Source organism: Hermetia illucens, chromosome 4 (genome assembly GCF_905115235.1).
Source record: "Hermetia illucens chromosome 4, iHerIll2.2.curated.20191125, whole genome shotgun sequence".
NCBI classification, from domain to species: Eukaryota; Metazoa; Arthropoda; class Insecta; order Diptera; family Stratiomyidae; genus Hermetia; species Hermetia illucens.
Window position 1 is genome coordinate 154,694,956 of NC_051852.1, and position 27,088 is coordinate 154,722,043.

General features: G+C 44.9%; 1 protein-coding gene across 2 annotated transcripts in view; it reads left to right on the top strand.

Annotated features, from left to right (window-relative positions):
• Positions 1–27,088, top strand: part of LOC119654564 (EH domain-binding protein 1) — a 153,792-nt gene that overhangs the window by 120,823 nt on the left and 5,881 nt on the right. Inside the window, exons 3-10 of one of the 2 annotated variants that reach the window (XM_038060012.1) lie at positions 10,502–10,683; positions 10,751–10,950; positions 11,033–11,747; positions 11,807–12,009; positions 19,811–20,346; positions 25,947–26,045; positions 26,208–26,609; positions 26,683–26,806. In XM_038060012.1, the coding sequence (XP_037915940.1) occupies positions 10,502–10,683; positions 10,751–10,950; positions 11,033–11,747; positions 11,807–12,009; positions 19,811–20,346; positions 25,947–26,045; positions 26,208–26,609; positions 26,683–26,806 (2,461 nt within the window). The remainder of the gene's footprint in view (positions 1–10,501; positions 10,684–10,750; positions 10,951–11,032; positions 11,748–11,806; positions 12,010–19,810; positions 20,347–25,946; positions 26,046–26,207; positions 26,610–26,682; positions 26,807–27,088) is intronic. The other variant, XM_038060013.1, reaches the window with a different exon arrangement.

The window sequence follows — 27,088 nt, forward strand, 5'->3', positions numbered from 1 at the left end:
CCGAACCCAGCTAAAGGAGGAGGGTTTGAGGCAACGTACTCTGTACTATCCTCAGTAAAACAAAAATGAAATGCTGAGATCAAGGAAAGATATAAATAGAGTATAGTTGGAGTTATTCCACTATGCTAAATCCTATCTGATCTCTCTTGGTGACAGGTCCCGCGACAGGCCGACCAAGAAAATTCATACAATGTCCTTACAAACATGATGATCGGATTAAATCACAGGCCTCGGAGAAATGCTAGGGCGTCCACCTCAGTCGACGCGGCAGGACGGGCCCCGGTCCTGTCGAGAAATGGGCAAGGGTTCTTGACGCATGGACGGCGTCAGGACGTAAGCAAGTTAGTCCGCACACAACGAACAAAACAAATACGTGTCTGCACGCTAAATGTTGGTACCCTAACTGGAAAGACCGAGGAACTCGCAAGAGCCCTTCGGAAAAGGCGCATTGATATCTGTGCTCTGCAAGAAACCCGATCGTCTGATGCCAAAAGCTGCGACATTAAACGCAAACGCGGTAAAAATGGCTACTAACTTCTGTATTTTGGTAGCCCACACACGCAATATGGTGTTGGCGTTGCCATTTCAGAGGGTTCCCGTGATGCCATTAAAGAAGTCGAACGATTTGATGATCGACTGATGAAGCTCACCATTATATCAGCTGATCGCACTATTCACTTCTTCACCGCGTACGCACCACAGGTCGAGCTGATGCCGAGAAAGATGCCTTCTGTCAACTTCTCGATGAAAAGACTTGTCACGTGCCTGCTGACGACTATATCATTATTGCCGGCGTCCTTAATGGTCATGTGGGTGAAAAGGCAGACGGTAACAGGTGCCACGGGGGGAAGGGGTTCAAAGTGCGCAATGAGGGTGGCGAGCGTATGATCGATTTAACGAACACCCAAGACCTTGTACTTAAGAATACGTGGTTCATCAAAAGATTGTCTCATTTTCCTACATTTTATAGTGGGAACAGTAAAACGCAAATCGACTATATTCTCAAGACGCCAACATTTTACCACTATCACTGATTGCAAAGTCATTTTGAGAGAAAAAAGAAGAAATGATCTCACTCACACGACTACCAACCATTACGAATGTGGAAGAATTGTGGAACCAACTGAAAGACACGATTCACAAAGCGACCGCTGCATCCCTCGGGGTCACCAACCCGGGTAAGCGGGTACATCTACCGAGATACTTGGCTTTGGAATGACGATGTTGAAATGAAAGTCCGTGAAAAGAAACGCCTCTACTACAAATTTCTCGACAATAAAACGCTGGCCAATTGGCAAATTTATAAGAATGAAAATCGAGAAGCAAAGAAAGAGATCGCTGTCACCCGAGCGAGCCATTACAAAAATCTTTACGATATACTGGACACTCAAGATGGCGAGAGAGACCTGTATCGACTTGCTAAAAACCGTAATGAACGTACACAGGATATCGAACACTTCTGTTGCGTTAATGACAAGAACGGTACTTTACTTACCAACAGTCGAGCCGCAACGGATAGATGGCGAGAATACTTCAAGCAGATTTCAACTGAAGAATTTGCTCATCCTCCACTTCCACAATCATTGCCGACATTTGGAGCAGTTCCACCAGTCAGCGCAACTGAAGGCGGCAAGTGTGGTTGTGCTCCTGAAGTCGCGAGAGAAGGATAAGAAGAGTCCTCGGTCGTACAGGGCGATATTTCTTCTCCCGGAAGGTCCTGGAGAGGATTATGGTCCAGCGACTGGCTGGCAGTGAAGCTTCCGTACTGGTGGGTCCACCGACGACGCCTTAATGCATGTGAAGAACTTTGTTGTTCGTTGTCCTAGGAAATACGTCCTTGGAATCTTTGTAGATTTCAAAGGCGCATTTGATTACCTAAGTTGGTCATGTGTGGTGCGAAAAATTTGTGAGTGTGCCTGTCAGGAATTAGCTCTGTGGAAGAGCTACTTCCATGATAGAAAAGGATTTGTCCAAAGTGTCAATGAGCGTGTGTGGATGAATGTGGAATGCGGCTGCCCGCAGGGATCCTTCGCGGGTCCATTTATATGGAACCTGATGATGGACGAGCAGCTGGGTGAGCTTTCTGTCGTTGTTGAGTGTGTTGCTTACGCGGACGATCTCCTCATTCTTGTTGAGGGGAACACTCACCTTGAGCTCGACCAACAGGCTACTCAATACATGCGCATCGTTAGCGCGTGGTCTCTTAAAGTCTGTGTCGCGATCTCAACGGAAAAAACGGTCGCGATGAGGCTGAAAGGCATCCTACGTTGTCCGCCATACGTTAAGATCAATGGAGTAGCTTTGAAAAACCGGCAGAAAGTGGCATACTTGGGAGCCACGATCGCGAAACGCATGCCTTTGGGCGCGCACCTGCGTACGGTCTCGACCGACGCCATGCAGGTCTTGTTGGGTGTTCTTCCTCTTGATCTAGAGGTAGTCCGTCGTGCCACGGCCTACAGGATCAGGAGATGCGTACCTTTGCTGCAAACGGACTTAGTTAGTTTTGAACCTGTCCTCTGTCTCTGTCCAACGTACCGTGACATCCGTAATCTAGACGAGGTGGGCGTTCACGTAATGAACGGCATCTACGATGTTAGCCAGTGCCTTGCTAGCAGTGAGACACTGAAATGCGCTAATGAATTTGCGCGTGCTGTCTTCCGACGAAGGAGGGAGCTCCTCGACGCTGCTTCGCCTTCAGTATGATGGGCAAATGGTCATAATGACCGTGGTGGATAGCCACCAATCTTGCGTGTTTGGTGTTAGTGTTGTCTTGTGATGTCCTTTATGTTATATTGTACGCAGAGCGATAGTTAACTGGTGAAAGGTTTCGTTCCGGTTCTCCGCTTCGGGTTGATTCCAGTTAACCCGTTGGGGAGTGCCGTCCCCACGTACTCGAGGAGGGCGATCAGACCCGAGTCTGCAAGGGACTTATCTGAAGTGGCTCTTGCCACGAAGCCTCACCGGAGGTTATCTGGCACCATGAAAACCGGGATGGCTCTCGGAGAGCATATGCTCCAGGAGAATTCCTGGGGGATCTGTTCTCGGCCCGGTTATTTGCGGTTGGCCCCCTAGTGGGTGTCCAAAAATGGAATGATCGCCTCATGCAACACGGTCTCAGATTGAATCTAAACAAAACTGAATTTTTGACGACCGGTCCCCATGAAACAGGCACAATCACTGTCAGCGGCAGTGATCTGCCCAGAACTGAGGGATTTAAATATCTCGGGTCAACGCTATCAGCTAATGGAGAACTGCGTTATGAAATTGCTTCACGCATTAGCGCAACCTAGATGAAGTGACGTTCCACAACTGGTGTTTTTTGTAATCGACGTATCAACGAACGTCTCAAATCTAAAATTTACCACAATGTCGTCCGTCCTGTCGGTCTCTATGGTTCTGAGTGTTGGCCGACTATAAAAGACAATGAACGGCGTCTTGTGGTAATGGAGACGAAGATGTTGCGTTGGACTAGTGGCGTCACACGTTTTGATTACATCCGAAACGAGGATATCCATGATCGATATGGGGGTTGGACCGATCGTGAAAAAATTGCGAGAGAGGCACCTTCGATGGTATGATCACGCAATTCGTGCTAACGAGAATTCACTTGCCAAGATTGATCTGAATATCAAAGTCGATGGTAAACGACCAAAAGGCAGGCCGAAACAACGACGACGAGCCGACCCCGCTTGTGAACGGGACAAAGGCTGAAGAAAGAGAAGAAGAATAAGGTTTTGTTTTACACATAGCCTTAAAAAGTTCTACCCTTATCCTTGCCCCTTGAAATATAAATAAAAGTATATTTCGGTTACAGCATTCCAGCGTGCCCTAATTTTTTGCAATTAAAGCTTTTCAGAGAATAATGAAAATTTCCTTCAAACACCACGTCAAAGAGACGCTCTTATTGCTACAATTAATTTCCCAAATTAAATTCCGCATAAAAGTTTCCAACACAATTAAGCATTCAGTAAAGCTGGATGAACACATTTTCCACTGCCTGCTTTCTACCCCCTTGTAAACAACATTCATTCATGAAATAAACTAATTACGTTCATGGCAAAGGGTTTTCAACACTATTTAGATAAAATTCCATGAAATATTCCACCAAGCCCCCATAAATCCCATTTACGGGCAAAGCGCAAGGATAAAATGTAAGATGAACCGTAGAAAGCTCGACAAGCAAAACCGTAAACGTGTAATGAGATACATAGTAGGAGAGCAAGCAGAATGGCTGGAAGGAAAATGCGGGCAAAAAACATTTATGCCACCAAGAATGGTAGAATGCAATTCAATTTACGGTAAGTGGCCACTCTGTATGCAATGCACAGCTTCCGGACGCAGGTAAGGAGACGGAAATAGAGAGTTACCGGATCAGGTATTCTGCTAGGAAAATTTTCCACAAAAAGATACGGAATCGATAGTTGGAAGCAATCAAAATTTGGGATGATTAGAATGTTGGGAAGGAAAAGTTCCCTCACATAAGAAAGCTTTCTACACTCCTGCGTTTAAATTTCAGCTCCAAGTCCTTTGGGCCAGAAGACTAAAAGGATATCGAATAATTTGGTTGCTGCATTTGGCTACAATCTCTGTAAGTTCCTCCCGCTTCCCCTTGCTTTTAAAGCATTTACGGACGTACCAAACCGAATGTCTTGCTTTGAAAGGACATCCTTGATAGTAAGATTGTAGAGAAACTACCCCTGAAGCGCTTGGTACTGACAGATTTTAAATTCATTGCCTCCCTTACAATCCGTCACTGGTAACACTTCCCACAGGTACTTCACTATCATGATGTAAACTTCTCTTGCATATCTATAGATGTATTGTATGCAACGTGTCGATGAAGGATGTAAAATATAGCGCTACTGACGAAGACGGAAACTGAGATGATGATGCGCTGGATAATGAAATTTTTATACAAAACACATTCTCACTTACTTGAAAGGAACTGAGAAACCTGTTTCCTTCACCTACAGACAGGAAACAAATGTATCTTGGTACACATATTACATGTATCTATGAGAAAGACCCACCCACATTGCATCCGAAAGTATATTTGGAAAAGGGAAACAGGGAACGAATGAGTGAGTTTGTTCGATGTGAATGGATTAAACTAATGAAAATCAATATGCGGGATTAATGTAGTAGGGCTTCCGGCGAGGTTTTACCTAATATGAGGGTGGATGTTTACGAAAAGACCGCAACATTGACGGGAAAGACAAAGTGGAAACTTCATTAAATCCCTGTTTTTACCCTTGTAATTGGCAAGTAGCTCTTTGAAAAATATTAACACGTTCTTTACATTGTCCAGAGAACCATAAAGCAATTTGCATAAAGTAAACCTTTCCTTGGCTAACCAATCACACCTTCCGAAGAAACGACTGGTACCTAAGGATTTTAAGGCTCCAAATAGATGATGTGGACAATTTCTATAGAGCCCACACTCCCAAGTCATGGCATTTAAACTTTTTGTAATCCATCCAAGAAATTTAATCAAATTGACTGCAACAAACTTTTGTAAAATTAGAATTAATTTTTGTTAATCTTGTGAATGTCAGATGACATGCAAGACCTTGTGGTACTGAAGGATAATGTCAATGATGAGTTGTACGACTGGGAGTTTAGTTTATTCAAAATGGCCCTCGCTAGCAGCTAAGTTCGATCGCAGGCAGTCTCCTGTAACTTAGCCCACAGGATGTAATCTGCAGAATTCAAATCTGGGCTTCCTGAGGCCCATTCATCCGGGGTTATGAAGTCTGGAGCATGCGCCGCTAGCAACTGCCGAATTATCTTGGCTTTCTGAGAGGGAGCTGAGTCCTGCTGAAAGCACCGCGGCTTTCCAGCGAATAGAGATTCACTCAGTAGCTCGACTACATCCTTTAACATCTTTTCGTACCCGCTCGCATTGGTTTTGACGCCGGCCTCGCAGAAATGAATATCAGTTTCTATGTGATATGAGACGCCCCACCATACCGTGACTGAAGTCGGATGATGATGACGTTGAACTCGCGGAGCATTTTCTTTGGCTTCATAACAATGGTGAGCATATACTCGATCATTTTATCGCTTGAATTTTTCCTCGGTGATAAAAATTTTTTCCTCAGAAAATAGAATCTCGCGATATTTTTTACCGGGAAATCGTTGCAGAAGAGCAGCAAACCGAGTTCGGCATATTTCCTTCAGGTTTGGCGTTAACATACGGTACGCACCAAGACCGAAATCTTCTCGTAAAATGAGATTCATACTTCGAGTTGAAACGCCCATTTTCTCCGACATTTGTTTCTGCTTGCGGAGATGATTGCGACGAACACGCTCACGCACAGCATGCAGGACATTCAGGCGGCGAATGGTGCGCGGGCGCCTCTCCCGCGGCCTGTCAACCACATCAGCTGTTTCGCGGTATCGAGCTAATGTCCTAAAAACGAATCGTTCGTTCACCGCTAGCTTTTTTAACAAACTATAAATCTTTTGGTGCAACACAATAATCGCCATTCTTTTTTCGTAGTTGGCGAAGTTCATCGTGTTGGCTTTCCCGCGCTACTGGCCTTCAGAAACTGAAAGTCTGACGGAAGTGGGCTATGGTTAGGTACTCTCCGTGCGCAGTGTTACCAGTTTCGGCAGCCTAACATTTCTCGCTATACGCATCGATTGACAGAACTTATGGCTATACTATGTATATTGTATCGTACCAAAGTCATCTTTTCTCTGGGTAATGGTCGGCATGAACTTTTTGGAAGTTTGACGTGAGAATCTGAGATGTAGGCATTATGCCTACATACGGCATACGGCCCCCTCCAGACGCGGATTGATTTGCAGGCCACAATCAGAGTCAAGCCATGACTAGCACTGGTACTCGTTTATACTGAATACAGGCTCATCATGCGATGCCTATCTGACACCTCTTCCGCAAGTAAGGGTATGGCACCCGAGCTCTACAGCGGAACTGTACGCTTGAATCCACAAGGAGCTCAGTCCCCGCCATAGGCGTAGCAACAACCACAAACCAACAAATTACCAGACCGGGAGCATATCTTACAAAAATTCGCCTGGAACATATGCTCCCATAGAATCATCTCGGTTTCCATAGTCCCAGATTACCTCCAAAGGGGCTTCATAGCAAAGGCCCCTTCAGACGAGTCCTATTACAGACTCAGGTCTGATCGCCCTACTCCAGTACGTTGGGTCGCCACTCCCCAACGGGTTGATTGGAAATCTATCCTGAAGGCCAAGGGCTGATTTGGCCTGTCGCGCCATTGAAGAAGGAGTAGAAGAATACAGCCCTGACTGGAAACAACGTTCCACAAGAAGAGAAACTTATTCAAGCTGCCAGACCCCTTCCGGAGGAAGTCCGTCTCAAGGCCGTAGTCCACGGTAGAGCTTTCTCTGGCAGCCACACATTTTACGTTCTCAGATATTACCCAACCTTTCCCATATATTTGATCTAATCTATAACACTCCCATCTAACAATCTTTCGATCGCAAGCGGTCCTAACCCCTCCGGATAGCAGTCGGCAAAAGCAAAACTGCAGATACCTGTCATCACCAACGAGCTCCGGATTTCGTTCCAGTTGGTCCGGTTTGGTGTTAGTTAGTAGTTAAGCCCATAATTAATTTTGTCTTTACCGTGAGCTTGAAGACCTTATCATGTTTGTTTTCTGAGCCAGAAGTTTTGTTTTCTCATATCCCATTGCAAATTTCCAGTAGCCCTTCTCTGCTCACTGCATTTACTTTCTTCTTCTTCTTTTTCTTCAGCCTTTGTCCCACTGAGAAGCGGGGTCGGTTCGTCGTGATCGGTTTCGCGATTTAGTTCTATCGAATGCCTGATCTGGGTGCAATCTCTAGGCTTTTAAATCCTCATCCAGTGTATCAAGCCACCGGTGTTACGGCAGTGATCACTGCATAACATTTTTCCTCGTCGAGTGGGGTCCTAGCTTTATTCGTTACCGACCTGCTCTTTCGGAAACCGAACTGATTCTCAGAGAAACCGCCGTTTTTTTCGGCAATTGGAAGTAATCTGTTCATTCGTTCGAATAGTTTGCCAGTATTATTTGGAAGCCATATCGGCCTGTAGGACGAAACTTCACTCAAAGGTTTGTTTGGCTTCGGGACTAGTATTAATTTCTTTAAGGCATGTAGTGATCGCCTCAGCAAACATATTTGGCACTATTTTCACGGTTGCCTTGAGAGCTTTATTAGGTATGCTATCCAAGCCAGGCGCTTTATTTCAAACATTTTTTTCCGCAATTTTGAGGACATCCTTTTCACTTACCATGGGAACTTCGGCGGTGTCTATCTCAACAGTGGGAAAGATCCCTTGCTATTCCATTAATCAGAGTAGAGTAAGAAATTGGTGGGGAGTGTTTGCCTTTCGATATTATTGACTTATAGGTGCCACCCCAAGGGTCCGTGTCAGCTTCCTTACATAGTTGTTCCGAGCGCTTTTGTATTCTTCATGTAGCTGACTGCGTCTTCTGGCTTTGAGGTAGGCTTTGCGGCATTCTCCGATTTCAGAGTTCCACCAAAAGTTCGGAACACACTTCTGGGATACTACACACCTCGGCCTAGGAGCGTCACATGCTCGCAGTAACTTTTCGCCGGTCTGTAAAGCTTTCTTCAAGCGCTGTATTTTGCTGCAGAACTTCTTTGAAAATCTCCTCGTCAAATCTATTAGCTGCCCACCTTTGAGCTGTCATCTGGGACCATTTCCTTCGGGTACCATGTCTGATTTCAAAAATGATGGCCTGATGATCGCTATGTGTATATTCTTCACTGACGTACCACTGGAGAATCTTAGCTAAAACATCACTAACAAATGTGACATCTATCACGGACCTCATTTCTCTTTTTCGGAAAGTATTCACGCATCCAGTGTTAGCAACTACAAGATTCAAATGAGAACAAGATCCGAGTAATATACGTCCTCTTTCGTTCGTTTCTCAGTTGCCCCATTTTTCAGCCCATGCGTTGAAATCACCAGCCACTATCTTAAGGCTATAGTCGTTTGCATCCATTGCTAGCCTCTCCACTAAAGAATGGAATTCCTATCTCGTAAGGCTTGGTGCTGCATAACAGCTGTAAACAGATATTCCGCCTATTTTTGCTCTAGTGAAGCCACTTTCGAGAATCTTCGTGATTCCTTCTATGGCTCGATTTCCGTATGTTTATATCGCTGCTTTTCCGCTCTTATCCGCGACCCAAACTTTACTGTGATTTTTGTATTGCTCGCATACAATAGCAACGTCGATTTTGTTTTCCAATACCTTTGGGAGAGCAGGTTTTGAGCCGCTTCGCAATGGTTCAGGTTTAGCTGTAGGAACCTCATTTGTGGATAGTGTTGATCGCCTTCCTAAACACCGGACATGTGCTGCTGCCTGTGATATGGGCGCTTGAGCGCTGTCAATGTCATTTATTTGGCTGCAGAACAGACGATTGGGTTTTTCTTTGCAGACCTTATATTCAATAACAACGCGATTTTTACTTAGCTTCACTTCTGTTGTCTCACCCAGTGACGATTCAATTTTTTTCTGAAGGTCTTCTGACTTGTTTTCGGTTGGTTTAAATTCCAGCAATGAGTAGCCCTTCTGTGTTCGCCTTATGCGGTTCACACTTTACCTAATTCTAGCAACGAGGTGTGTGTTTTAACCTTGCGCAGAATATCAGCGTACGTAAGTTCAGTTTTTTTCGTTATTGTTAGCGAATCGGACCGGTTTCTCTTTCATGCCTTTTTCTTCTTTTCCACCTTAGTCCAAATGGAACCTTAAATGCATTTACAATCTTTTGCGGTAGGGGCTAGTAGCCTTTCGTGTGATTGCTTACTTATTTACCGTAGAGGCGTTTTCCGGTTCCCCATTAGAGTCTCTTAGTCTTTTACGGAGCTCCGGTTTCCGTTGAGGCGTTTTTCCGTTTCCCCATTAGATTCTTTTAGTCTTTTACGGAGCTCCGGTTTCCTTTGTGCCCAGTATACGCTGTGATGCTGCACCCATAATAGTGAAGGGACTGCCCCTAGAAAGGAGCGCTCTTGGCGTTGACTGGAGTGATTCAGTTTCTCTCTGTTTTTTATCTTGACTACTTTTTTTTAATCCCGCTCGTACTTCCAAGATATGCAGCTCTAATAACACGCACCTGATCTTTAATTGCGTGATGGACTGTTTGTGTCTGTCTGACTGCCCATCACATGCATTTTTCTCGGAGACGGTTGCACCGATTCACACTAAATTTCGTGAAAAGTTTTGAACTGTGAACGCTCACGTCTACAGTGAGTTACATCGAATTTACGGAGGGGTCCAAATATATTTTTTTTTTCATCAAATATAGTCATGTGGGGTATCGCATGGAAGGTCTCGGTGGGTACTTTCCGAAGTTTTAATTTTAGTTAGTTTTGACATTTGTTGGAAAGGTCCAAGCATCCAGTTTCCGGCTTACCGACTTGTTTTAACTATTTTTGGCTACCATACTAAAGTAGATATACAATAGAGTACTGAAATTCCCATTTCTTTCATTTCAGATATCACTTATGGGGAAAAAACGTGTCCTAGCCTCAGCAAGCATAAACATGAGAAAATATGCAAGTATTGAACCTACGCAACAGAGTTTCATGCTTTCATTGAAACCAATCTCACGAAAGATAAAATCTGCGGATTTAGAACTAACAATTAGTTGTGTGTTTTTGCGAGAAGGAAAAGCAACGTAAGTTATTTGAAATTCATAGGGCTTGCTTGAAAATCTGAATGACCCCTTCCCGTTTTTCTTCTAGTGATGAAGACATGCAAAGCGTTGTATCCCTTATGTCAGTCAATAATAATTGTGATGTAGCACCTCTAGATGATCTCGAGGATATTCCTGATTTAGAAAGTTCCGGTGATATTTCGGAGCACGTTTTAGATTTTACACAGCAGTTGGAGATGTTAACATCAAGCTTGAATGATGGTGCTGATTTGGCAACGCCAATGAGTGGTAAATAAAATTTGATTTTTTTATTCCTAAAAAACAAAACATTTAATTCCTAAACAAATAAAATTATCACCTTTGCTTTCAGTTCCTTCTCTATCAGAAGATCCAACTCCATTGGCTGAGAACAATCATCTCTACTTCGAAATGGAATATGATCATCCAGAAATGGACCTACCTCAGTCTACACCAACGCTGGAATCAGTCAGTTCTAGGGAAGTTCCTAAACAACACTCAGCAGAAGTACTGTCTTCAACTACAACATCTTCCTCGACGCATTCAACGTTTGAAGAGATTGAGAAAAAGCCTAACATAATATCGCCTCCCGAAGAAATAGACACAGTTCCCAAAATAGTGGATGTCATACCAAAAGCAAAAGCCATAATAGAACCACAAATGGCCGATATTAAAGAAGCTAAAATCAACCAAACCGCTCACGTGGAGACAACGAAACAAGAAGAAAAGACTCAAACTAATACGCATCCAACAGTGGAGCCCCCAAAACAAGTTGAAATAATAACAACGCCTCCGGCAGCACCGCCAGAAATTGTGCAGAATAGAGAAAAAGTACGTCCTGAATTGCAGCCCTTAAATTTAAAGAAGAGTTATGATGTGGACAATAAGAAGCCGAAACCTATTGAGAAAATAAATCTGAAAGAACGAACTCCTGGCCAAGATTTACTCGAATGGTGCAAGGAAGTGACAAGGGACTATCCCAACATAAAAGTCACCAACTTGACGACAAGCTGGCGTAATGGAATGGCATTCTGTGCAATCATTCATCATTTTGAACCGAGTTTAATGTATGTTTTATGGATTCCTACATATTCATGTTAAATATATTTTCCATTAAAACTTGCAGTGATATGACAAAATTATCGCCACATGACGTAGTCGGAAATTGTCGAATGGCATTCGATGCTGCAGAATCATTAGGCATACCCCGAGTAATTGAACCCCGTGATATGAATTTGCTTGCCGTTCCCGATAAGTTGGCTGTCATGACTTATTTGCATCAGCTACGGGCACATTTTACAGGCAAACAATTGCAAATAGAACAAATTGGTAAGTTTTATGTTTAGTAAATTGAAACAAATGAGGATAATTTGATGGGATGTTTCGAAATAAGGGGTTGGGTACAATCAAATTATAAGGAGATTTTTGTAGTTTCTACGGCGGCCAATCTGATTTAATGGTTTCAATTGAATGGAGTAGTCCTGGTCGATGCAGGGTGCGTAATCTTTTATGTCGGTATAAAAACATGGAATAACTGTAAAAACTGATCTCTATTTTCGAGGTATTTTTATTAAATTTGGTCCTTTACAATTTATATGGACGATCAAATGGCCGCCTTTATTGGCCAAACCAAAGTGTAATCTTTTTGCTGCGTTTCCTATTATATTTTTGAGCATCTCGGGTGGTATAGCAGTGATTTCTGCACGAATGTTTGCTTTGAGCTCTCCAATGTTTTGAGGTTTGTTGACGTACATTCTGCTTTTTAAATAACCCCACAAAGAGAAGTGCTAAGGAGTCATATCTGGAGATCTGGGTAGTAAATGTGGCCTGTTTTTGACACCAGACGTCCAGTGAATTTTCGTTGTAGAAACTGAATTGTTTGATTTGCGGTGTGATGTGGGGCAGCATCTTGTTGAAACCAGTAACCATCAAGACCTTTTTTACGCGCATTTGTGGACAGACATAATGAGCCGACATTCACCGATATCGATTTCTATCGATTGTTTCGTTTTCTTTGAAAAAGAATGGTTTTTTCCCAAACAGTCACTTTTCGGTCATGCAATGGCCTTTCGTGGATCTCGTATGGATTCTTCGTCCCCCAAAGGCGGTACTTTTGCTTATTAACATCGCGAGGAAGTGTGAAATGGACCTTGTAGGTGATCAAAATTTATTTCTAAAAATCAGATTCGACGTCAACCATTCGGGCGACTGTTTGGCCGTAGCTAGCTAGACTAGCCAAGCGACGTGGGCGGTCTGCGCGGCAATATTGTTTGTGTTAACTGCACTTTATATGGGAACAAATGCAAATCATCCTTCGAAATGCACCGCAAATTAGTTTCATCATCATCATCATCAACGGCGCAACAACCGGTATCCACTCTAGGCCTGCTTTAATAGGGACTCCAGACGTCCCGGTTTTGCGTCGAGGTCCACCTAAAAGCTGTCTGGCGTCCTGACCTACACCATCGCTCCATCTTAGGCAGGGTCTGCCTCGTCTTCTTTTTCTACCATAGATATTGCCCTTATAGAATTTCCGGGCGGGATCATCCTCATCCATACGGATTAAGTGACCCGCCCACCGTAACCTATTGAGCCGGATTTTATCCACAACCGGACGGTCATGGTATCGCTCATAGATTTCGTCATTGTGTAGGCTACGGAATCGTCCATCCTCATGTAGGGGGCCAAAAATGCAAGAATTTTCACTCTACCATGTCGGAAACGCAAGATATAGCGGAAAAACGACGGCCCGAGGGACTCACGAAAATCGAGGAAAATTGAAAATTTCCACGACCCCCGGGTCGTAAAAATTGGCAAAAATGCAAAATCGACGGATTTCCTCGCGCGATACCTCGTTCGAACGGGGAGGCGGCCCAGATTCAGGAAATGCAAGAATTTTCACTCTACCATGTCGGAAACGCAAGATATAGCGGAAAAACGACGGCCCGAGGGACTCACGAAAATCGAGGAAAATTGAAAATTTCCACGACCCCCGGGTCGTAAAAATTGGCAAAAATGCAAAATCGACGGATTTCCTCGCGCGATGCCTCGTTCGAACGGGGAGGCGGCCCAGATTCGGGAAATGCAAGAATTTTCACTCTACCATGTCGGAAACGCAAGATATAGCGGAAAAACGACGGCCCGAGGGACTCACGAAAATCGAGGAAAATTGAAAATTTCCTCGACCCCCGGGTCGTAAAAGTTGGCAAAAATGCAAAATCGACGGATTTCCTCGCGCGATGCCTCGTTCGAACGGGGAGGCGGCCCAGATTCGGGAAATGCAAGAATTTTCACTCTACCATGTCGGAAACGCAAGATATAGCGGAAAAACGACGGCCCGAGGGACTCACGAAAAAAAATTGAAAATTTCCACGACCCCCGGGTCGTAAAAATTGGCAAAAATGCAAAATCGACGGATTTCCTCGCGCGATGCCTCGTTCGAACGGGGAGGCGGCCCAGATTCAGGAAATGCAAGAATTTTCACTCTACCATGTCGGAAACGCAAGATATAGCGGAAAAACGACGGCCCGAGGGACTCACGAAAATCGAGGAAAATTGAAAATTTCCACGACCCCCGGGTCGTAAAAATTGGCAAAAATGCAAAATCGACGGATTTCCTCGCGCGATACCTCGTTCGAACGGGGAGGCGGCCCAGATTCAGGAAATGCAAGAATTTTCACTCTACCATGTCGGAAACGCAAGATATAGCGGAAAAACGACGGCCCGAGGGACTCACGAAAATCGAGGAAAATTGAAAATTTCCACGACCCCCGGGTCGTAAAAATTGGCAAAAATGCAAAATCGACGGATTTCCTCGCGCGATGCCTCGTTCGAACGGGAAGGCGGCCCAGATTCGGGAAATGCAAGAATTTTCACTCTACCATGTCGGAAACGCAAGATATAGCGGAAAAACGACGGCCCGAGGGACTCACGAAAATCGAGGAAAATTGAAAATTTCCACGACCCCTGGGTCGTAAAAATTGGCAAAAATGCAAAATCGACGGATTTCCTCGCGCGATGCCTCGTTCGAACGGGGAGGCGGCCCAGATTCGGGAAATGCAAGAATTTTCACTCTACCATGTCGGAAACGCAAGATATAGCGGAAAAACGACGGCCCGAGGGACTCACGAAAATCGAGGAAAATTGAAAATTTCCACGACCCCCGGGTCGTAAAAATTGGCAAAAATGCAAAATCGACGGATTTCCTCGCGCGATGCCTCGTTCGAACGGGGAGGCGGCCCAGATTCAGGAAATGCAATAATTTTCACTCTACCATGTCGGAAACGCAAGATATAGCGGAAAAACGACGGCCCGAGGGACTCACGAAAATCGAGGAAAATTGAAAATTTCCACGACCCCCGGGTCGTAAAAATTGGCAAAAATGCAAAATCGACGGATTTCCTCGCGCGATACCTCGTTCGAACGGGGAGGCGGCCCAGATTCAGGAAATGCAAGAATTTTCACTCTACCATGTCGGAAACGCAAGATATAGCGGAAAAACGACGGCCCGAGGAACTCCCGAAAATCGAGGAAAATTGAAAATTTCCTCGACCCCCGGGTCGTAAAAGTTGGCAAAAATGCAAAATCGACGGATTTCCTCGCGCGATACCTCGTTCGAACGGGGAGGCGGCCCAGATTCGGGAAATGCAAGAATTTTCACTCTACCATGTCGGAAACGCAAGATATAGCGGAAAAACGACGGCCCGAGGGACTCACGAAAATCGAGGAAAATTGAAAATTTCCACGACCCCCGGGTCGTAAAAATTGGCAAAAATGCAAAATCGACGGATTTCCTCGCGCGATGCCTCGTTCGAACGGGGAGGCGGCCCAGATTCAGGAAATGCAAGAATTTTCACTCTACCATGTCGGAAACGCAAGATATAGCGGAAAAACGACGGCCCGAGGGACTCACGAAAATCGAGGAAAATTGAAAATTTCCACGACCCCCGGGTCGTAAAAATTGGTAAAAATGCAAAATCGACGGATTTCCTCGCGCGATACCTCGTTCGAACGGGGAGGCGGCCCAGATTCAGGAAATGCAAGAATTTTCACTCTACCATGTCGGAAACGCAAGATATAGCGGAAAAACGACGGCCCGAGGAACTCCCGAAAATCGAGGAAAATTGAAAATTTCCTCGACCCCCGGGTCGTAAAAGTTGGCAAAAATGCAAAATCGACGGATTTCCTCGCGCGATACCTCGTTCGAACGGGGAGGCGGCCCAGATTCGGGAAATGCAAGAATTTTCACTCTACCATGTCGGAAACGCAAGATATAGCGGAAAAAACGACGGCCCGAGGGACTCACGAAAATCGAGGAAAATTGAAAATTTCCACGACCCCCGGGTCGTAAAAATTGGCAAAAATGCAAAATCGACGGATTTCCTCGCGCGATGCCTCGTTCGAACGGGGAGGCGGCCCAGATTCAGGAAATGCAAGAATTTTCACTCTACCATGTCGGAAACGCAAGATATAGCGGAAAAACGACGGCCCGAGGGACTCACGAAAATCGAGGAAAATTGAAAATTTCCACGACCCCCGGGTCGTAAAAATTGGCAAAAATGCAAAATCGACGGATTTCCTCGCGCGATACCTCGTTCGAACGGGGAGGCGGCCCAGATTCGGGAAATGCAAGAATTTTCACTCTACCATGTCGGAAACGCAAGATATAGCGGAAAAACGACGGCCCGAGGAACTCCCGAAAATCGAGGAAAATTGAAAATTTCCACGACCCCCGGATCGTAAAAATTGGCAAAAATGCAAAATCGACGGATTTCCTCGCGCGATGCCTCGTTCGAACGGGGAGGCGGCCCAGATTCACGAAATGCAAGAATTTTCACTCTACCATGTCGGAAACGCAAGATATAGCGGAAAAACGACGGCCCGAGGGACTCACGAAAATCGAGGAAAATTGAAAATTTCCACGACCCCCGGATCGTAAAAATTGGCAAAAATGCAAAATCGACGGATTTCCTCGCGCGATGCCTCGTTCGAACGGGGAGGCGGCCCAGATTCGGGAAATGCAAGAATTTTCACTCTACCATGTCGGAAACGCAAGATATAGCGGAAAAACGACGGCCCGAGGGACTCACGAAAATCGAGGAAAATTGAAAATTTCCACGACCCCCGGGTCGTAAAAATTGGCAAAAATGCAAAATCGACGGATTTCCTCGCGCGATGCCTCGTTCGAACGGGGAGGCGGCCCAGATTCAGGAAATGCAAGAATTTTCACTCTACCATGTCGGAAACGCAAGATATAGCGGAAAAACGACGGCCCGAGGGACTCCCGAAAATCGAGGAAAATTGAAAATTTCCTCGACCCCCGGGTCGTAAAAATTGGCAAAAATGCAAAATCGACGGATTTCCTCGCGCGATGCCTCGTTCGAACGGGGAGGCGGCCCAGATTCGGGAAATGCAAGAATTTTCACTCTACCATGTCGGAAACGCAAGATATAGCGGAAAAACGACGGCCCGAGGGACTCACGAAAATCGAGGAAAATTGAAAATTTCCACGATCCCCGGGTCGTAAAAATTGGCAAAAATGCAAAATCGACGGATTTCCTCGCGCGATGCCTCGTTCGAACGGGAAGGCGGCCCAGATTCGGGAAATGCAAGAATTTTCACTCTACCATGTCGGAAACGCAAGATATAGCGGAAAAACGACGGCCCGAAGGACTCACGAAAATCGAGGAAAATTGGGGGGGGGGGGGGGGGGTAAATTTTGTTTCCCATCGAATATAGCCGTTTGCAGTAGAGCCCCACATCTCTGATATTTAATGTTAAAAAGCGGGTAGTGATCATTTCTTTCACGAACTCATTCTCAGCTACCCGACCAAAAAATCTGAAAACTGAAGCTTCAATTATATGGTATCTAGTCTCCGAAATACCTTCCATTCCGTATTTTTTTGGCCGAATTCCTCTAGCATTTTCAGGGCTACTGGTATGAAGTATGTCGAAGTCCACACCTTCTCGATGCGACACTATTCAGTATAGCGTTGTCGATTTCACCCCGTTTCTTGGTGTTGTTGGTTAAATAGCGTCTTATCTACTGGCGCCTCTGTGCTCTTATGGATCCTACGATGAGGGAACCAAGTCGATATGATTCGCATGTTTCACGCCACTAGTCCAACGCAACATCTTCGGCTCCATTACCGCAAGACGCCGTTTATTGTTTTTTATTGTCGGCCAGCACTCAGAACCGTAGAGTGCGACAGGACGATTGCGATAAATTTTAGATTTGAGATGTTCGTTGACATATCGATCGAAAAAAACACCAGCTGTGGAACGCAGCTTCATCCAGGTTGTGTTAATGTGTTAAGCAATTTTATAACGCAGTTCTCCAATGGCTGATAGCATTGACCCGGGTCATCAGTTTATAATCAAGTCCCCACTGATTCCCATTCATCTCGTCGACTAGGTCCTGCCAGTAGTGGACTTTGATTTTGTATATCGCGCTGCGGAGTCTCCTTTTGGCTGATTTATACTCTATCGTTGTGCTGCATGCCTCCTCTTGTGCGGTTAAACTTTGTGTAAAACATCGGTTATGGCACTCCTTCTAGAGTTCGGCAGTTCTCCACGTCCACCAGTAAATAGAAAGTTTGCTACGCCTGGGGGTCCTCCTGGACATGGAAGCCGCACAAGGAATTGTTATGATTCAAAACTGAAGTTACGACAGTGTCACCGTTTTCTGGAATGTCCTCCAGCGCAGGTCTACCCTGATCCAAGAGCTTCGACAAATTTTCCGGTGTTTATCTTTGCAACGTTCCACGAACAGGGAGAGCGTCGCGCTGGTGTACAAGGAAATGTTGATGGCCGCTTGCCGAGAAGTTTTCCAGGACCAGTGATCTATACACCAGTGATTCCAACGCTAAAGTTAGATCAAGGGCTCTTCTTTCACAGTTTGAGCGCGGGAATGTGTTCTTGCTGTCATTTCCCTGGATGAGATGTCACAGGTAAAGCCCTATTCAAGTGCATGAGCATTGAAGCCACCGCCGAAAAGCATCTGACAACATCAACCAGAGCATCGACAGTCCTGTGTCTTCTCGTTCAGTGTTAGATAGTTGGTGAAAAACGTTATCCCTAAGCACCGAACCCAGAGAAAGCCACCCTTCGGGGTTGGACAAGGACCTTGAGGCGGATGCTGCCTCTAACCTAATCTACAGCGGTACCTGATAAGGTCAGATGTCATGAAGTTGGATCCTCGTTCCAATATTGCTCACTTATGAGTACTGACAGTACGCAGCGACTAGCACGAGCAACTCATGAGCGGTTGCATTTCGGTGCATGTTGATCTGCAGCATGAGGGTCATGGTAATCTCGTCCTGGCTTTTTTCATTGCCAATCTGAAGGGCGGACATCGCCCTGAGCTTTTCATCAGACGCTGCTACCCTCCTATCGCATCCCCGGCAGATTGCAAACGTGTTCCTAATTGTGATTTTCCCACTGTTAAGAAGGTTCCTTGCGTGTTGCTTGGCAAGTTCCACCACAGCGAAATTTTGGCCTTGAAAATTCACAAAGGTGATATCTATCCAGGCATTTGCCACCTCTGGAAATGAATCTTATAAGCCTGCTTCCATTCTCGTTGGTTATATTGTGTAGGCTATAACTCCCTTTAGTTCCATGGTACATCACCTCTTTTCTGGTCTTCGCATTTAAGTCGCCACCTACTATTTTCACATTGTTCAAGGGTCGTCCTTGTCTTCCTTTGAACGTGTAGAACATTGATTAATTAAAAAATGCAGTTTTCACTCGAAGCGATCTAATTCATTGGTCAGAAGTCTATGACATTACGAGCGAAATACATTGTGGCTCTGTGCCCCATTCTCGTATTCTAATTTTTTTCCCATTTTTAAAAAGTGTATGCGTTCAAGACTCAAATACCTCACCACCTAATTATTTCCTTTCTCGGACTGCCAGGCCTGAACAGGTAATGCATGTTCCAAGTACCAAACCTGTAGTCCCTTCCGGTTGCTGAGGTTGAATTTAAAGTTTGAAGACAATGTTATCCTGTAAACAGGTCAGGCCACTGTGGAATGCATTATTCTCTCGACTTCGCTGAATAATAATATTTTTTACCTTTAAAAACAAACGACCACAATTTGTCACTAATTTTCTAAACAATCTCTTTTTAAAGGTGAAACCTCTGATGAAACCAGTTACGTTATCGGCAATTACAAATCAGATTTATCGGAGAATATCCTCAACCTGAATCATCTGAAAGCCCAGTTGCAAAGTCTTGATGAAATCGGAAATAACGGTGGAAACCTATCACCAACTCAAAAGAAGGATATGAAAAACTTAATTTTAGCCAACTCAAAGAATCTGCTGGTGAAAGTTCTCTCACCAGCTAAAGATAAAAACTCAACAAACAACTATATCCAACAACAACAGTCGAAATCAGCAATTTCTACACCAACAGCACAAACAAATACAACGAATCATAGTACAGCGGCAGTAACAACGACAAATACCATAAACAATGGCACCAATGAAACCAAAGATAGACCAGTTTTAATGACTCGACGAGAATTGACCGATCCATTTGGAAGTGACGACGAAGAGGATAGTGGCAACAATAAGCGTGATAGTCAGACTTCAGTAGTTACAGCAAACGATGTTAATAATGGTGATAAAACTACAACGCCAAGCATAGACCCAAGCACCACAAACGTAAGTTTGACGACATTAATAGAGTTTTCGTTTGGTTTTACTCCTTCCTCGAAGATACAGCACAATATTTTTCTGAATTGTTACCATCTTGAATTGGGGTTTGTAGTTCTTTTGCAAAATTTTATCAAGTTTCAGATTTATAGAGTTTCTGCTTCAAATATTTCATAGACGTATAAATGATTTTTAGTTATGCACGACCTCAAAAGAAAGTATCTTTTACTCTTGCTAGTAGATAATTTGATTAGTTTTTGCAAGGGATATTTTTATATCGGCACGCACATCTTATGATGCTTGCCTCCATTTAGTTTGAGTTACTATTTTCTCAAATATGATTTATTAAGAACCCATAAAGCCGTCATCACCTAATATTTTTTAGTTTGGGTGCTAAACCCTAAACGAGGGGTCCCTAAGGCGACCAAGTATCAGTGAGGCTCCGTTCAAATACAGGCAGTTACTCCCGATTGCACACTATCCAATGGGCACGGTTCACATGACACCCTAGATCGGGGGAGGTGTTTTTCGACCTCCTTAGTCTAGATCCGTAGCGTTTTGTTAATAGTAGGGTCACCTCACTAATGGTCTTGGTAGACGGGAGGCTTGCCCTCTGAAAAGCCACACATCGTCCTAGAGGAGATACAGTTCACCCTAAGAGAGAGATTGGCTGGTTAGCTTCAGGGAGCTATATTCTGCGTCAGCCTATTCTGAAGTGTGCTGCTTGACCCCTGGTATCTATTGAAAAGTCAATTTCCTTTATCGGAAGAAAATCGTTAGTACCTTTCCGTCCTTTCCCAATCAATGAAGCTAAGGACCGGAAGCTTATAGCTTCAAACATGATGGATTTTCAGGCTCCTCGAGGCTTGAGTTGACAAGGCCTCTCTGCAACTGGTGGTCCGTTAATAACGATGTAGTGTTGCGCTCCTCGTTGGCCACTAACTTAAAGCTAGTTTCTTACCCCCGTAAAAACCGAAAGATATTTCACACAACTAAGATACCCTCTCGCGACAATAGCTTAAGGTGCGGGTCGATTATTCATTTATTCTTTACATCATTCGCTGGCCTCTGGACGTCAGCAACGAAGAATTTCCAGATGAATTTCATGTGCAAGTCGAGGCCCGCAATAACGTTGTCCATAGGTGTTGATCGCCGACCAACTGGTGTGGTTATATGCCACCGCAATGAACCAGCTGAAATGTCAGTGACCCTGTTTATTAAAAATTTTCGACCCAAAATTTAATCATAAATGTGGAGTTTGCTTTGTTTAGCAGCGCTTTCATATGCTGAATTCGAAATCCCTGTAATTAGTTTCTCGCAACTTTTTCTTTGTAGACCCACAAACAGAGCTCTTGACATTTCCATGCGTTCTCGTGGAACCTCCAATGATACCAGCACCATGAATCGGGTATTGAAACTGATAACTGACCAGCACTAATGCGGTCAAGGCGACCATGGATCTTCAATTGACTCCGCAGCTTATTTTGTACAAATGATGATGAGATGACGATGGTGTGACGATGGCAGAATCTTACATTTCTAAGGTTTTAGCGGTCATTTTGGATAACCGTGACATACGTGTGGCCTCTGAAATATTAAGTGCCGCCTGGACACTTCCTGCATGCTTTTAAATTCTTCTTTCTTCTTGCTTAATTTCAACCCCATTCCATGAATGAGTTGGGATGGTTTTTGGTCTCCAAGTTTCAGATCTGCGTTGCTTCCAAAGTGCGACGTCATTTGACATAACAAATATATGATATATGGTGGCCTTTCACTCCTTGTTGGGGTATAGGGCGTCAACCACGGCTACATCCAGCGCTCGCACCTAACTAAAATGCGCTTCAGCTCCTCCTCACGGCTTCCTGAGACACTCCCACTCCTCCTCTACTGTTATACGCCAAGTGTCCTTGGAGCGACCCACCGGCCATCTTTAGAGAGTGATTCCACTGCAATATAATTGTCGCCCCTCCTTAATGTGTGACCTATCCACTGCCACTTCCGTCTGCCTATCACATCGCATACGAGTGCCAAGCCTGTGCCCCCACCAAGTTGTTCGTTTGAAATAGTGTCAGGCCAGCGTACTCCGATGATACGATGCAGATAGGTATTGACGAAAGCTTGGAGTTTCTGAGTAACAGTGGAGTTCACTTTCCATGTGCTACTTCCATATAGCAACACATAAAAAACACTAGCACAGAACAATACCAACACTAAGATGTTGAGATAACTGCATTTCCAGATTTTAGACAGGGGAGCGAAAGCGGATCTGGCGTTGTTAATGTGTCGGGCAACATCTAGTTGGGTGCCGCCGTCGACAGCAACCACGTTTCGTAAATATACAAATTGATTGACGCTTTCAATGCTCTTCCCGTCAGGCTTGGTTTTGTTGGTGTTTATTTTCGGTCCGATTCTACTTGCCTCTCTTTCCAAATCCAGAGCCATTTGGCCAAGGTCCATGACCCGGCGAGAATGATGAGAGAGCAAACAGATGTCATCAGCATAGTCGCGGGGTTTGAGGAAATATGTCATCATCCACTGAATTCCTCCACGTCCTCCGGACAGGGCAGCATGGAGAACGTCACCGATAATAAAAAGAAATAATTTCGGTGACAGGGTGCAACCTTGGCGGACTCCACTTTCGACCTCAAAATCCTGCGAGATTTTATCTCGGTGTAGCATGTGACATTTTACGCCATCATATGTCGCTCTGATAATAGCGATTAGTTCCTCCGGATAGTTCCCCCTGCGTAGAGCACTCCAGATACACTCCCTGTTCACGCTATCAAAAGCTTTCTCGAAATCGATGAAGAGCAGGGATAGCGAAGTTATAAATTCGGCACTCTGTTCCAAAATTATCCGTAGGTTTTTGATGTGGTCATTGCAGGAGGATCTCGAGCGGAAGCCGGCCTGCTCTCTATCGATCAAGCTTTAGAGATGTTCTTTGATCCTTTCCACACATTATCTTAGCTATTATCTTTGTGATGGCAGGGAGCACGCAGATACCCTTTCAATTGCTACACTCAAAACGGGTACCCTTTTTTGGAGTCTTAGCGACCATCCCCTTCTTCCACTGTCTGGAAAAGATCTCGGATTGCCAAGATTTCCGTACGAGTGGCAGCAGCAGATCAGCAGCGCAGTGATAAATCTCTCTGCGGGCAGACCGTCAAGCCGCGCGGCAGCTCATCTACGTTTCAGATGAAGATGCCAAGGGCTGCACACCCCCTTCAATGGTTTTAGGAGCCGAAACTTTAAACGTGACGGTCCCTAGCCCATAGCAGAGCCGGCAGCTCTATTTTTCCTGAACCTTCTTTATATCGAGTTCGGGAAAATTTCCCGGCCTATCGGCTGTCTTCTGTTTTGCTGCCTAGCAGCAACCAGGTAGAAATCTTGAGGTTTTTCTGCACACCAAGTTGTTCTAGAACCCCAGCACCATTCCGCTCTTCTTCTGGAAGCCAGAGGAAGCACTTTTTGGCCGATGGAAGCTCAGAGACCCTTTTCAAGGTTAGTCGCGCACCCTTCCACACATCGTTGAGGAAAGAGCAGTACTACCTGAGCCACTCGTTCGTGTCTTCGTCGGTAAAGTTCAGCCGTAACATTTTACGGTATACACCTACCGACTCAAAGCAAAGCTTAATGCCTTGCGCGGATGCAGTCCCCCAGGGACCCGGGGGTCATGGAAATTTTCAATTTTCCTCGATTTTCGTGAGTCCCTCGGGCCGTCGTTTTTCCGCTATATCTTGCGTTTCCGACATGGTAGAGTGAAAATTCTTGCATTTCCTGAATCTGGGCCGCCTCCCCGTTCGAACGAGGTATCGCGTGAAGAAATCCGTTGATTTTGCATTTTTGCCAATTTTTACGACCCGGGGGTCGTGGAAATTTTCAATTTTCCTCGATTTTCGTGAGTCCCTCGGGCCGTCGTTTTTCCGCTATATCTTGCGTTTCCGACATGGTAGAGTGAAAATTCTTGCATTTCCTGAATCTGGGTCGCCTCCCCGTTCGAACGAGGTATCGCGCGAGGAAATCCGTCGATTTTGCATTTTAGCAATTTTTACCACCGGGGGGTCATGGAAATTTTCAATTTTCCTCGATTTTCGTGAGTCCCCCGGGAGTGACTCCTCCCGGTCCCCGGGAGGAGTTTCCTCCTAAGCTGTTCGCACTGCTCAGTGTCGTAGCGGGTGGATTAGAGTCGTCATACAGGACCAATGCATCGGCTTCAATAGCCTTGGCTGCAAATGAAGGCTTAGCAATTGCCGGCCGAGCTCTCTTTGCTGCCTTTGGGGTCGAAGAGTTAGGATCGCCCGAGGACCGTTGTCGTTGGCACAGCTCTTGGGTTGTGCCCGGAGGCGCTTTGCTCGAAGGCGGTTTGCCCGAAGGCGGTTTTGCCCGAAGACGGTTTGCTCGAAGGCGGTTTGCCCGAAGGCTGTTTGCTGTTCGTGGACAGGTGTTTACCCATGGGCAAGACTTTGGTCTCAGCAGGTGGCGCCTATTGGAGCCTGGGGTCAGAAGTGCTGACAGAACGGGCCTGCTTTGGCTCTTCCGTTAAGGACTGGGTCCCAATTGGCTTGGTTCCCACCTGAGTAAGTGGAGAATCTGAGTCTAGACTCAGGTTCTCCATCGATGAGTTAAGGGTTGCCCCTTCACTCGGGGTTGGATCGTCACGATCGAGGTTTAATTGTGTTTGCTTAACAGGTTTATGTTTTTGTTTTTTTCATAATTGGCTGCCATGGCCTCAATTTTATCGGGGAAAGTAAGTCGATCTCGGCAGAGCCCCTTTTTGTCGAGATAAGGTTAGTTGAAACTGGGGGTCGCCTGGTATCCAGAGTTCACCGTTTACGGCCACATCTTAACCGCTGTGACCATTTAGCCCTCGGGACGGTAGTCACACCTTGGGGTTTTGATTACCGCTTGGCTTCAGGTGTCACCTCCCGTTCCCTGGAGGATCTTCCTTACTGAGCTCCCCCCAAGGACAAGGTAGGTAATCGTCGAGGGAGCTTAGACAACTTAAATGGCAGCCAACATAACAGAGCATATGCACAAAAAAAAGAGAGTGTAAGTTTCTCTCCATTTGGTCCGGCCCGGCAGCAACCGGACTTAGGACCCCGCAATTTTTAAAAAAGAACATGCTCAGTATAATTCATAGTCATGTTACGAGCCGTTTCGATCACGCTGCTCCTAGGGCAGAGGTGACGCAACGTCTGATCATTTATCTTTGCGCTGATAAACCGTAAAGCCGACATCGCCTAATATTTTTAATGATTTATTCCACCTATTTATCTGGATGCGTGTTTTACGATCCTTATTTCAAGGACAGAAACTTCAAACAGTTTGCTCAAAGCTATTATAGTCATAGCTATGACTGACTAGTAAGGAGAAACGATGAAGGAGGTATCTGTTTTGCTGGAGATTTAATGTTTCATCGAACTTCAAATTTTGAAAACGAAAATTGCTTCATTTCCTTAATTTTATAGAAAATTTAAAATTTAGTTCTTATTTACTTTAGAACGATAATTTTCGCAGTTTTCTTTTCGCGAATGCACTGAATTTCCTTTTGGCTTTGCTTCTTTTTCGAATTTCAAAATGTTTGTTTTTGTGTGATTTATTTTTTATAGAAGTTACTGCTTAGGCATAAGGAAATGAGTGAGAAAGCCAGAGCCATGATGGAGAGATTTAAAAGTAGTACAGTGGAGAACGGGAAAGGTAGCCAAGATGTAAGTAAAGTTTGCTTCGCACGTAGTTTCGTTTCAAGTTTAGATTGTTTACGACTTTCCGCACTATTCTCAGCACTCAATAGCATTCTTTTAGCCCCGACTATGGCTGGACATTTTGAATGTTATGTTAAAATATTAATACGATTATTTTCAAATTTGCAGGATGAACGACAACAACGCTTGCGAGAACATGCTCGCCGCCTTATTGCTGAAACGCGGTTGAAATCAAATAGTCAAGACAGTCCCACGTCACCGATTAAACCTATGTTCCCACAAAAGATTCCATTATCGCCAGATCGTACTATTTCACCTATAAATATTGGCGGAGGAGAAGAATATCCTTTCAATTCGTTGAGTGATAAAGGACCTGCAATGGGTGGAGGATCACCGGTAAAACCCTTACTCATATCACCATCTAAGAACCGCGATAGGATCACACCACCACGCGATATAAACAAAGCCGGGCATGATAGCCCTAGTCGAAAGTTTGAAAGGAACGGCAACAGTCCGTTGCAGTCATTCAATTCAGTTTTGGAGAGAATATCCCCCAAGAATGAGAAGAAGGTATGCCACGCCTCTTTTTCCTGGTCTTTACAGCAAATACTTTCAATAAGCAAATGTGGTTCTTTTTTCACAGAGTGGCGATCAAATGTCTTACATCGAGAGCGAACTGGAAGCGCTCGAGCGTGAACAAGAAGCTGTCGATCTGAAAGCCAGCACTCTGGAAAAAAAATTACGCGCTGTTATGGGTGGAAACGCAAGTAATTCATACGGTTTCAATTTCCTTAGATTTTTACGTCCCGGTGGTGGTTGTGTTAGGTTAAATTTACGCGTATACGAAGAGACCAGTAACGAAGGAGATAACATTGAAAGCAGTGATAGTAGCGATAATAGTGATGGCGAAAGCGAAAATCGCAGCCGAAAATGTGATCGTATTATCAACAATAATAGTAGTAGCAATCGTTTACAAGATCACGATAATTTTCTCCTGCGAAGGCTGTCAAAGAGTCGAGAACGACGTGGTCAGTAGTCATTGATTTCGG